The sequence below is a fragment of the Anomalospiza imberbis genome (genome assembly GCF_031753505.1).
Source record: "Anomalospiza imberbis isolate Cuckoo-Finch-1a 21T00152 chromosome W unlocalized genomic scaffold, ASM3175350v1 scaffold_31, whole genome shotgun sequence".
Classification (NCBI taxonomy): domain Eukaryota; kingdom Metazoa; phylum Chordata; class Aves; order Passeriformes; family Viduidae; genus Anomalospiza; species Anomalospiza imberbis.
In genome coordinates, this window is record NW_027099315.1 from 5,332,419 (window position 1) to 5,345,848 (window position 13,430).

The following is a 13,430-nucleotide window of genomic DNA, read 5'->3' on the forward strand; positions in this document are numbered from 1 at the left end:
AGGCGGACAGGGCCTTCCTAGTTCCCATGGAAACACTGGAATGACTGCTGGCTACCTATATTGAAATGTTAATTAGTTAATTGCTCTGTTTGTTTTCTCTAAACTACCCAAAGGTAACCTGCCTCCTCCCCATCACACTGACATTCTGGGACTAACATGCAAATAAGAAAACCCCCTGGGATCATGGGAGTATTTTTTGGGGGTAAAGACACCCCTAAATAAAGAACTAAACACAGTAGCGGGGGATAGACAAATGCCCTAGCCGAGGAAGAGGGAAACACAACGCCTGATGTACTTTTGTCTGTCACCACCACCTGAAAGAGACTAGACTAGAGTAGGCTGGGGCAAGTGGAGATGGAAGAAAACAGAGAGCCCTGGTGCTGCCACCAGGGAAGAAGCCGGGATAGCTGTTGTTTAGGACTCCAGCAACAGACTCTGCATTCCACGCCTCCTCACCCTTTGGCCACTGGTTGTGCCACAGGGAAGAAGGGACAGCTGCTGCTCTGGACTTCAGTGACAGACCCTGCACGCCTCCTTCCTTTCAGCCACCTGGAAGAGCTACAACAATGGGGGCGAGCTCCGTTCGGGACCCCTACCCTGCTGATCTTTTTAATAAAAGAGCTGAACATTAATAAAGGCATAAGCCCTGTTCATTTCATCTTCAGGTGCAAAAAACTAGATTAAAAGGGAAATCAAGCCATATGAGATCAAGCAGTGTAGTTGTTGAACAGACCCAGGTTTACACTATCACCTTGCAAATAGTTGAAATATTTAATTGCTCTAAAACAGAGGAAAAACCTGTGAAAAGGAAATATATAAAAAGCACCAATATACAAAACACATATTTATTCTCCACTTGAAAGGAGATTTCTCTTTAAATAATCTTGGTATTGTTACCTAACAAGTTATATTTTTTTAAAAAGGAGTCTAGGCAGTAGTGGGGGAAAATGCTGGGGCCTAATCAACAAGAGGGGAGATTTAATCTGTGAAACAGATAGTGACTGACAGGCAAGCTATGGGTGATGTCCATGTATTAGAAAAACAATTAAAGTTAGCACTTTACATGCTTTGGGTGCTCTCAGACTTGGGAGAGGAAGTTAAAACCTGGGAGAAAGATACATTGCCGAGAACTGGACACCAGGAATGCAAAATTTATCGACTACAAGGACATTTTGCAGAAACCAGAGATAAGGAAAAAACTAACAAAAACAATTCAGCAATTGTACTGAAACTCTCCCTATCTGGGAAAAAGATCATAAAAAGACTGAAAATGTGGACTCATTTGCATGAGAAGCAAGAAATCATTAACCCATAGAGGATAGAATTCGAATTAGTAGGAGAACTATGTAACTTATAGCCAAGGAACACTAATTCCTTTGTTTGCTAAAATGTATAAATAGTTAGTTAGAAGTTTTTATACTTGGTGTATATTATAGGTGGATTGATCCCCCATGTACCTCAGCGCTGAATAAAGCACCGCCAACTTTCTTACTTAACAAACTGGTTGGAGAGTTTATTTCCTGGTTTTCAGTGACAGTATGGCTACTTTTAACTTGTATTTAAAAAAGCTACATTTCCCTATTTAGGGAAAAAAACCCAAATTCTTTCCATAACTGTTTACATTTTATAAAAAAGCTCATCATTATGCTGTTTGGTTTTTGCCTTTTTTCTTTTCTATGTTCTCTGTATTCTTCACACATATATTTGTAGCTCTGTAGCATATTGTATTAGTGGCTAGTTTTCCCAGTACTTTTCCATGGCCTTTCCTTAGGCAGAAAGACAAAACAAATTCCAGAGCTCCAAGCCTTGGGGGATACAAGGCCTGTTATAGATAAGTAATGTAATAGTTGACTCTCGGAATTAAGATATAGATATTATATAGATTTATAGTAATGTTAATGTAAGATGTCATTCCATAGTCCTCTTTCCCCTCCCCTTGTAAGAGCCTTGGTAGTCGGGGCATTTAGGGGGAGGGCAAGCTTGTTACTAAGAGGCACGGCATGGCAACACCTGACCTCCAATCAAGTTACAAGAAAGCAGTCTTCACCAATGGACAGCAACGAAGAGTTAACTGACAGACTTTGGGAGGGGCTAGGGTTACATGATGCAACACCAAGGGTATAAAAGCTGGAGCAGCCATTTTGTGAATGAGCCACGTGGCTGTAAAGCCATGGGAGAGGGCAGACTCTCAACATTGTAACTTCTTTCCTTATTCAGTCCTTCGTTGTAATTTTTGTCAAGGTTTAATAAACCTTTTTCTAAAATTCTAGAAGTGAGGCTCATTTCTCACATGGCCCCAATCCTATCTTGGTTCTTCCTGGCAATCAAGGCTGAGAACAACTCTTTGAGATACATTTCATGGACAAAGCATATCTAGTGCTGAGGGGGGGACTCCGAAAAAGGGACTTGACCTGGGGGGGAAATTGCATCACCACTTGTCCTCCTAATTGGTGTTTTTTATCAATTATGCTAATTTCCTAAAACCTATAAAAATGTGCTGATCCCTGTAGGAGGTGGGCTTTTGTGGACATCATTCCATAACTGCCCCTGAAGGCCTTCAAATAAAGATCTGTTCTTATATTACCTGTGAAAAATGCCAATCACTTGATTTTTAAAATTTTAAAAGTTTAATAATAAAATGGTTATAAAAATAGTAATACAATTAGAGTAATAAAAATTTAGAGTTAGGACAATTACAAGACAATAAAAACCAAAGAATTACGGATGTCTGGATGCTCTCGGGCACTTAAGCCCTGACAAGCATGGTTTGTGAGCAAAGGAATAACTTTTAAAACAATATACTGTTGCATATTCATATATACTTCATGGTTATGCATACATTCTATTTAAAACAAGAAACTCTGTCTGTTATTTTTCAACTGCTTCTTTTAATCTTCACGGCGTCTTCAAGTCTGAGTAAGGCCTGAAGAAATTAGCTTCTTCTGATAAGAAAACCATAAATTCCTCTTCTCTGTAAGATTTAGGTGTTCTGTGACTGTTACTCCAAAGCGAGTATCTCATTCCTTTTAAAAACCCCCACATACATAGTTTCTATTTTCACTACTAAAGCTTCATTTTAACTGCAAAACTACATTTACCATACTATTAAAATGTTAATACAGCACAACTAATAAATATTAAATAATACATATAGTAACGATCTGCGTAGAGCCATATAATATGCATTTTTCACATTACCTTCTTACTAAAATTATCTCAAGTTTCATTTCCTGGTTGGGAAAAAGGCATCAGTCAGTTTGCACTATACCTTCCCCAGTGGCTCAGCATGGCTATACTTAAACCAGTGCTATTTTCATGCCACTGGGTAAAAAGACTATAAAAGCTTAAGACATCAAGCTGAGGGTCTGAGATCTACAATGCTATTCAGCACAATACTACAGGTACTTCTGACTCAAAGCAATATTTTCTCACAAGATCATATATAGGCTACACTCAGTATGATCCAAATTTTAAACCAAAATGTATAAAGAATTTTCAATATACATGTAACAGGCACTAGCTACGGTTTGTGATTCACTGATCTTTCAGTATCATTGACAGTCTTCAGCAATAGCCATGAACTAACAAGGCAGGGAGAAGGCATGTCAGATTGGGCACAAGTCCAAACCCCATTTGCAGCCCCGGCAGCAGCCAGGCATCCTGATTGTTATAGATGCATTTTATATGATTGGCTTTTCACAAATATTAAAATGAATATGTGTTATGTTGGAAAGTTATTCTCTATTAATCTCTTTTAAGTAGTGTGGTAAATATAGTTTTTAGGCTATAGCATAATATTAAAATAGAAACTATGTGATGTAAGATACCTTTTGTAACTAGCTCAAGGAATGGATAAGAAAACCGAGAAATTCTTCACATACAGATAATAGCAACAAGACACCAAAATCCAGAGAAGAATTATTGCCTCCTTATTGGGACTGTTCTGACTTCTTCCAGACTTCTAGGAGCCAAGAAACTGATTAACAAGATGAAGGGGGGGGGCAGAAATTAAGCAGAAGACATCCTTTGTTTGAAAAAGAATTTTGGAATCATGTATGAGATATAGGAATATGCAACAGGCTATTGCTTTTAAGGGGTAATCCTTTGTTAGCAAGGTATGCTTTTGTGGCTTAGTGCCCAAGAGCATCCGGACGTCTGTAATTCTTTGCTTTTTATTGTCCTTTATTGTCCTAGCTCTGATTGTCCAAATTCTTAATGCTCTAATTTTTATTACTATTTTTATAACTATTTTATTGCTATTAAACTTAAAAAATTTTAAAACAAGTGATTGGCCTTTTCCACACTGATGTTGCTGCTGGAGAAGCCTCAGCTCCCACTGCTCATGTTATTCTTGTTTTGGGGTCGAGACATGACCATCTCCACATCTCTCAACCAGGTACTTTTCCAGATCACTACATTCACTTACAGTCAGGTCATTAACAAAATTTCCCAGTCTGACCACTGACCTGAGATTTTCACTGCTGGGGCCAAAGCCCCTTCACAGTTGGTGGCTCCAGTTAGCTGATGGGTGCCCCACTTGACTCCCTCACTGGCTCCACCCCAGGTTTTCCATCGCAGTTTCAGACCTCTGCTTCCTTTAAGTAATTTAATCAAGGTGCAGTGACACAATAACAGCTGGCACTGGTGCCTCTGGAGAGGGACCCTGAACAAAGGAATCCCTGGACTTTTACTACAGTCTGTGCACCCATTCCAATGGTGGTTTTGGGTCTGGGGTCTTCTCGTTGATCGTTGGCTTCTGTAGAGTCTCTGGGTGATTGACTGGCCAGGCCACAGGGCTGCTTGCCCTTAGTTAGGCAGGTCGGTGCCTGATCACTGCTCATTGCCTGGGGCTCCAACCATTTCCCCCACCCAGGGCATACCTTGCAGCTTGCACTGCACCTACACACCAACCTATTGGTCTTAGGTGTATTACTCAACAAGGTGAACACCGAGTGATCTAGTCTGCTTCCTCTTCCTTTAGCACACCCATCATTCTTGAGCAACAGATAGGATTTCTACACTGCTGCTTTTCTTCTGAAGACCTGGGATGGGAACTATCTTGGTGGGAAAGATGGGTGCTAATGTCTTTACAAATTACTAGATGGGTGAGGGTCTTTAGGAGAAATGGGTGTTAATGTCTTCGAAATGGGTCTTAATGTCTCTACAAAAATCAAGCTGCACAAGTTTGTTAGAGAACCCAGACAATTTGACCAGACAGTTTGAACTCCTGAACCTTAGGGTAATTGGACAAATGAGTCCGCACAAAGCCTATTGCAGAACTCAGCCTGAACTTCTTAACTTTGGGGGGAAATTATGATATCTGTTCAAGGGAGAATATGTGGTATGCTGTTTGGGACGGCTGTAGCTTCCTAGTACCTCAGCCGATGGGGAAAGGAAGAGAGCAATATGCAGCCGGGAGTTTAGGATAAAAGGAGGCTGCACCCTCCAAAATCTCGAGAGAGACCCCATGGGGCATGCCCTAGTGGAATCTGTCTCTTTATTTGAATAAAATTGCAGGACTCCTCTGTCTCCTTTGTGGACACTGGCTTTTCATAGAGTGGCTTTTCTCCACAATCTGAGCAAGCAACAGGACTGCATAAGGGAGCTGCCTTATGAGCTGTGAAATGAAGTCCTAGCAATAGCTGGCAAGAAGATCTGAAGGGTGAACCTGAAGGCAGCGACCTCACTTGGGGTGCAATGCAGCCCCGAACAAGCACAAGGCTTCAGGAAATGGACAGTTTGACTGAGGAGAGGAACATGGGCAGCTCTGAATTTAATCATTGCAATGCAGTTTGGTACCAAGACCAAATATCTTTTCCCCATTCTAAACTGAGGATAAGCATCACTTATGCACTTTAAAGGAGTATTATGAGGATAAATTAGTACCCAATTGAACTATGAAAGAGAAAAGCACTATATACTAAATATTAAAACCTGTAATCAAATTGTGCTACTTTATAGACACTAACAGATTATTCTCGCTTCCTTTGACCTCCAGCTTTGTTAACGTCTGTCATGACTGGTTTTTTAAATAAGTTTAACATCATGTATTTACAGTTAAATACAATAAAGTATTTACACTCAATTTATAGATACAGCCATACATACATACTCCTGCTCTTTTACTAAAATTTCTAAATCGCAATCTTAGTAATAAAAGCGGGAATACCATCCTGTTATGGTTTGACACTGGTGTACTGCCAGCGCCCTCATGAAAATGTACTTTCTTAAATAATTGTTGTGAGATGTGTTTAGGAACAGAGTAGAGCAGGCTTAAGTTTAACAACAAAGAAAAAAAAAAACTTTATTAAATTACTACTACTATAAAAAACACAGACACTAAATTTAGGATGAAGACCTTCTAAAACACTCCTCATCTTCCCACCTAATTTCTAAACAAAACTACAGTGAGACACCACCCAGGATTCCTGATCAAGTTGCCACCCTCTAGATAATTAATATTCAGTACTTTAAAGGAGAGAGAAGTCTCTCTTGCACCACAGACTCCCCTAGGAAACACAATGGCCACCCTTGTGTTTCCATGTCACACATGGCAACCGCCCAGACAAAATCTGCTCATGTGACACTCTTTTTTTTATGTCACAGTGCTCTCACTACCATGCATGGACTGACTGCTCATAGGGGTCCTTTAAGGATGCTTTGCAATGGACTAAAAGAGAAAACCGTTCAGCTTCTCATCTTGGGACTACAGTCCCTCCCCATTTTCCCCCTGGGGCCGAGGGTCCAAGAATAGAGATCATCTTTTTCCTGAAGACAGAGGGCATCACTATTCCCTCCTCAACTTTTTTTTGTTCTCTCCATTTTTGTGCTGGCAGTTGCTGAAGCAGGTTTTTTTGGTTCACTACTGAATTCTTCTAAAATGCAGTCTCTGTTGTAGGAGAATTTGGTTCAGTTTATTGCTAACAAGAAAAGTTTAGCCACAAGCTACTCTATCATTTCTTTTTACTCAAAAAATTTTTTCTTCTAACATCTCAGACTGTTTCTCTTCTACTTCAAATTGAGGAGGAGTAATATTTTATAAAGCCTTCATTTCTCAGGAAAGGGTTAAAAGTTCAGACTCCCCAGACAGCTGAAATCTCTGCTGAGAATTCCAACTCTCCCACTGGGCATCTCCCCCCCCCCCCCTCTTTCTCCTCCTCCGGCAAATTTACAGGTGCCATCGGCCTCTCTGTCTCCTTCCCCCTGGAGGGGGGTGGGGGGGGGGGGGAAGAAAAGGCATCTCTGCTTCTATCTACCCTTATCTACCCTTTTGTCTGCAGGAACTAACTCAGTTCTAATCTTTCAGCCTCCTCGGCTTACCTCAACCAGGCCGCATGGCTTCCCCTCCCCCACCCAGCCTGTGTCTGGGCAGGGGAAGTCTGTACTGTACTCTGGCTAAAACCAAAAAGAGACAGCTCCCCTGAGAGTTCTTACTTTTAACTCCCTGTGTTCTCAGAAGCGTGTCTATACCTTCAGTGGTCACTCTAAGTACCAATATCTAAACCTGACTACTGATTAGTTTAACCCAACTTCTTGAAAAAATTTGCTTCCATATCAAACCACAACACATCCACATTTCTTTTGTAACACTCAACACCCAAATACATTTTGAAAACAGGATAAAAGCCTTTTATATTTATGGTCATAGCAGGTTACATCTTAAATATAATCAGCTCCCAAGTTATAAGAAGCAGTAGCATTTTTAAAAAATTAAGGACTTTGATCATTGCATTAGGAATTTTAAAAGCAACTACCTTCAAACTGAGCAACCACATTCAAGAACTGGTGTCATATATAAAGAACTTAATCTTGAGAAGTAAATAGAAGCAAATAGGGGGTTTTACTAAAATAGGCAAAGAATAGCCTATATCACACATTACTCAGGGTACAATAGTACACTGAATAAGCCAAAATAAGATTCAATAAGGCGAAGTGCTGGGTCCTGCACTTGAGTCACAACAACCCTATGCAGTGCTACAGGCTGGGGGAAGAGTGGCTGGACTTAAGGGTGCTGATCGACAGCTAGCTGAATATGAGCTACCAGTGTGTCCATGTGGCCAAGAAGGCAAATGGCATCCTGGCCTGTATCAGCAATAGTGTGGCCAGCAGGACCAGGGAAATGATTGTCCCTCTGTACTTGGCACTGGTGAGGCTGCACATCAAATCCTGTGTTCACTTCTGGACCCCTCACTACAAGAAAGATATTGAGGTGCTGGAGTGTGTCCAGAGAAGGGTCTGGAGAGTAAGTCCTATCAGGAGCGGCTGAGGGAGCTGGAGGTGCTTAGTCCGAGAAAAGGAGGTTCAGGGGGACCTTCTCACTCTCTACCTGACAGGATGTTCTAGCAAGGTGGGGGTAGGTGTCTTTTCCCAGGCAAGTAGCAACAGGACAAGAGGACATGGCCTCAAGCTGTGCCAAGGGAGGTTCAGGTTGGACATCAGAAAGAATTTCTTCATGGAAAGGGTTGTCAAGCATTGGAATGGGCTGCCCAGAGAGGTTGTGGAGTCACCATCCCTGGAGGTGTTCAAGAAACAAGTGGACTTGGCACTTAGTGCTGTGGTCTAGTTGACAAGGTTGAGATCATTGGAAGGCTGGACTCGATCTCAGTGGTCTTTGTCAACCTTGATGATTCTGTGATTCTATGATTCTAAATTTTTGTTAATATAATGGCAGAACGTAGCATCTTCAAGGTAAATTGCTTCCCTGGTCCTTATTTTTGAAGTATCACAAGAGTTGTTTTAATCTTCGAATGAAATCATGCCACATTATTTACTCAGCCATCGTGAAATTTTGAACTTAATTTTATAAAAATCTTATGAATTTAAGTATACAAGTGAAATGTAGATTAATATTTTTTTATTAAATATAACCTCATGACAGAATCAAGAAGATATGGGAAAACAACTATGACTAAAAGCATGTGTACTATGCAAAGATTGAATAGTCCAAGGTAGAAACCAATAATGTTGTATGTTGATTCACAACAGAATAGTAACTGATTTTATAAACTTAGTGTCTTCAGAATTATTCTAAATAGTAGTTATATAGAAAGGAAGTTGATAAAAATACTTATTACAAAATATTATGCCTTAGATTCCCCAAATGATTCAAAGCTTAGACATAAGTAATTTCATCTTGAGTTTAATTTCATAACTCTTGGGTAAAATATAACAACTGTTTAGTAGTGCATAGCATTAAAGAAAAACAGGAACTACTGTGAAGCAGACAGTACTAATAAGAGAAAATGTAAAGAAAGGACAGGTATGATGGTTTTGACTGAGTTAATGTTAATTTTTTCCACAGTAGCTTCTATAGGTGTATTGGGTTTGCATGACCAGGTTTTGGTAGTGGGGAAGCTACAGGGGTGTCTTATGCCAGAAGCTTCCCCCATATCTATCAGAGCCAGTTCTAGTCAACTCCAATATAAACCCCCTGCTGCCCAAGGCCGAGCCCATCAGTGAAAGCGGTAGCACCACAGTGATAACATATTTAAGAAAGTGTCGTGGTTTGACATGGAAGTGAATTTTTTCAGGAAGTTGGGTCAAACTAATCAGTAGTCAGGTTTGGATATTGGCACCTGGAGTGACCACTGAAGGTATGGACACGCCTCTGAGAACACCGGGGGTTAAAAGCAAGAACTCCCAGGGGAGTTTTCTCTTTGGTTGCGGTCAGAGTGCTGTGCAGAATTCCCTGCCCAGCCACAGGCTGGGAGGGGAAGCCATGTGGCTTGGTTGAGGTGAGCCGAGGGGGCTGAAAGACTGGACCGAGCCAGCTCCTGTGGACGGAAGGGTGGAGAGAAGCGGAGATGTTTTTGTTCCCCCCCCCCCCCCCCCCCCCAGCGGGAAGAGACAGAGAGTCCGACGGCACCTGTAACTTTGCCGGAGGAGGAGAAGGGGGGGAAGATGCCCAGTGGGGGAGTTGGAATTCTCAGCAGAGATTTCAGCTGTCTGGGGAGTCTGAACTTTTAACCCTTTCCTGAGAAATGAAGGCTTTGTAAAATATTACTCCTCCTCAATTTGAAGTAGAAGAGAAACAGTCTGGGATCTGGGATGCTGGAAGAGGAAATTTTTGGGTGGAAGGAGATGATAGAGTGGCTTGTGGCTGGACTTTTCTTGTTAGCCATAGACTGAACCAAATTCTCCTACAACAGAGACTGCATTTTAGAAGAATTCAGTAGTGAACCAAAAAAAACCTGCTTCAGCAACTATCAGCACAAAAATGGAGAGAACAGAGGAAAGCTGAAGAGGGAATGGTGATGCCCTCTGTCTTCAGGAAGAAGATGATCTCTATTCTTGGACCCTCGGCCCCAGGGGGAAAATGGGGAGGGACTGTAGTCCCAAGATGAGATGCTGAACTGTTGTCGCTTTTGGTCCATGGCAAAGCATCCTTAAAGGACCCCTATGAGCAGTCTGTCCATGCATGGTAGTGAGAGCACTGTGATATGGAAAAGAGAGTGTCACACTGGCAGATTTTCTCCGGGCGGTTGCCATGTGTGACATGGAAACACAAGGGTGGCCATTGTGTTTCCTAGGGGAGTCTGTGGTGCAAGAGAGACTTCTTTCTCCTTTAAGGGATTGAGTATTGATTATCTGAAGGGTGGCAACTTGATCAGGAATCCTGGGTGGTTTCTTACTGTGGTTTTGTTGGAAATTGGGTGGGAGGAGGAGGAGTGTTTTGGAGGGTCTTCATCCTGGATTTAGTGTCTGTGTTTTTTATAGTAGTAGTCGTTTAATAAAGTTTTTTCTTTTGTTATTAAGCTTGGGCCTGCTCAGCCCTGTTCCTGATCACATCTCACAGCAATTATTTAAGAAAGTGCATTTTCATTGAGGCACTGGCATTGCGCCAGTGTCAAACCATAACAGAAAGGGAAAGAAATTACAGCACAGAAGCAATTTGGGCCAGCATAGAGAGGAATGAGACTATGTGAGAGGAAAAACTATGCAGACACCAGGGTCAGTGGAGGAGGGGGGGGAGGTGGTTCAGGTGCCAGAGCTGACATTCCCCTGCAGCCCACAGTGAAGACCATGGTGAGGCAGCTGTGTCCCTGCAGCCCACGGAGGTCCACATGGGTGCAGAGATCCACCTACAGCTCGTGGAGGAGCCCCATGCTGGAGGACGTGGATGTGCCTAAAGGAGGCTGTGATCCTGTGGGAAGCCCCTGCTGGAGCAGGGTCCTGGCAGGACCTGTGACCCTGTGGAGAGTGGAGCCCATGCTGGAGCAGGTTTGGTGGCAGGAGATGTGACCGTGTGGGGGACCTACACTGGAGCAGCCTGTTCCTGAAGGTCTGCACCACGTGGAAGTGTCCTACATTGGAGCAGTTTTTGAAGAACTGTACCTTGTCAGAAGGAGTCACACTGGAGAAGGTTATGGAAAACTGTTTCCTGTGGGAGGGTGTGCTGGTATGAAAGTAGACTGATGGGAGAAATGAACCCCACTCAATTACCTTAAGAGAGATTTCAGGACAGAGTTACAATTTAATAGAGAGATCACAATAAATGCAATGATACACAGAAAGCTGGCTTAAACCCACAAAGTCAGAGTACAACCTAACACCCTGTTGGTCAGGGTGATGATTGCAGTCCTATCAAGTGGTGGTTGCAGTCAAAAACAGTGGTCCTATGGAAGTATTGGTCCTCCTCTGGATATGTCAAGTGGTAGTGGCGGTGGTGTCCCAAATCCCCAAAATCAGAGATTATATATGCTTTGGTTCGGGTGGTAATGGTCAGTACCTCCCCCAGGCTGGGGACTTTCACAATGGAATTATGTAATACTGTGAGTCATTGCAGCTGCCTATTCTGCCAGTGCCATTGAGTCCATTATGGCCCATTACCAGAGGTGACCACCTCAGGATGATTGTGACTGTGCTGGTGCTTCCCCAAAAGGAGTTATCACAGCTGAGTCATTGGTGTGAAGAAAAAGAAACACTACCCTGCCTTGCAGGGTTGCCTCTTTTTTCCTTATCTCATTTAACATCCATCTTGTAGCCTGAGGTGTCAAGTGTGCACTGGGCAGCTACTGCAAACGACCCATCATTAACAGAGTATCAGAAATGATGTAGAGACCAGTCAAATATACTGTTTGTTACACCCACATACTGCTAAACTGGCACTCTACTCCTGTAACCAGGACAGAGGGAACCCATATTGGAGCAGGGGAAGAGTGTGAGGAGTCCTCCTCCTGAGGAAAAAGCAACGGCAGAAACAACATGTGATGAACTGACCACAACACCATAATGTAAACATCATAAAAATTACAAAGTAATTAGGTTGAAAGGGACTTCAGGAGGTCATACTCCTGAGTGCCACAAAAAATAATATAAAAAACCAGAGAGGAAATGAAACAAAAGAACAAGCATCAAACTTACCATGGACTTGATTGATTTCTGAATTCTGAGAAAGAATTTCATCTGCTAATTTCTGAGCAGTTGGCAAAACTTCTGTGTGGTGCACTGTGATCAAATACTGAACAAATTTTTGTAGTTGGTCTCTGTTCATTTGAAACAGTGTCTCTGAAATGGGAAGATGCAATTTGACCTGATCTGGCTTGCGGATCCGGTATAAAGAGAGTGCCACAACGTGGGCACAGTAAAATATGTCCTTGTTTCCACAGCTACAGGTCACTGAGGTAATCTTGCAACGATCAAAGCTGATAGCTACATTGCAAACAGTTTCTGGCTCCGATTGCATTGCAGGGTCTGTCACAGTGCCACTCAAGTGGAAACCTGTGAAGGGAAAAAAAGGAGGGATTACATTCTTAAATAAAATACCATATCTAATTTTTGATAACCTTTAATTAATCTAGCAAAAGTCATCATGTATTTCCGAGAAAGAATATATCTCATAGAACTTGCTTTAATTACAAGTATGATGAACCCTGTCTTTCTGTCATACCCTTTTTATATCCAATAAAATCAAAAGGAGCTGGTTTACAAGCCCTCTTTGCCATTCCATCACAACATTCATAAAAGTTTGATAGTAAGAAAAAGTTACTTGGTAAATGATAGCTGCAGAAGCAGAGTTGCATCCAATTAAGATCAATGTGAAACTCCCAGTAGTTCAGCAAGCTTGCAGCAATTTTCCAAACCTCACACCAGTCTGCACTTACCAGCAAATTTACCCATTCTCTCAATAAGTAAGAGGGAAGTAGTGCACTCTAACGACACAAACCCTGGTCCTAATCTCAACTCTGCCACCGATTCAGACACAAGTCACTTAACCTCATTGCTTTCACTTCTCCCACCACTGAGCTGATGCTAAAGCTCATCATCAACCCAAGCAATCTGGTAGAGCAGCTATGTTGGTGTAACTCTTGGGAAATGGAAACTGCTGCAGTTACCAATACACAGGATATCAGATTCATAATAGTCAATGAGACATGCACACACTGTTTCAGAAGTGTGCATCTCCACTTGGCATGATAAAGCATAAGGCA

At 42.0% G+C, this 13,430-nt stretch overlaps 1 protein-coding gene across 4 annotated transcripts in view; it reads right to left on the bottom strand.

The window, feature by feature from the left end:
* Positions 1 to 13,430, bottom strand: part of LOC137465598 (zinc finger SWIM domain-containing protein 6-like) — a 262,106-nt gene that overhangs the window by 86,934 nt on the left and 161,742 nt on the right. For all 4 annotated transcript variants that reach the window (XM_068177666.1, XM_068177665.1, XM_068177664.1 and 1 more), the window contains exon 2: positions 12,364 to 12,720. In XM_068177666.1, coding sequence (XP_068033767.1) covers positions 12,364 to 12,720 — 357 coding nt within the window. The remainder of the gene's footprint in view (positions 1 to 12,363; positions 12,721 to 13,430) is intronic.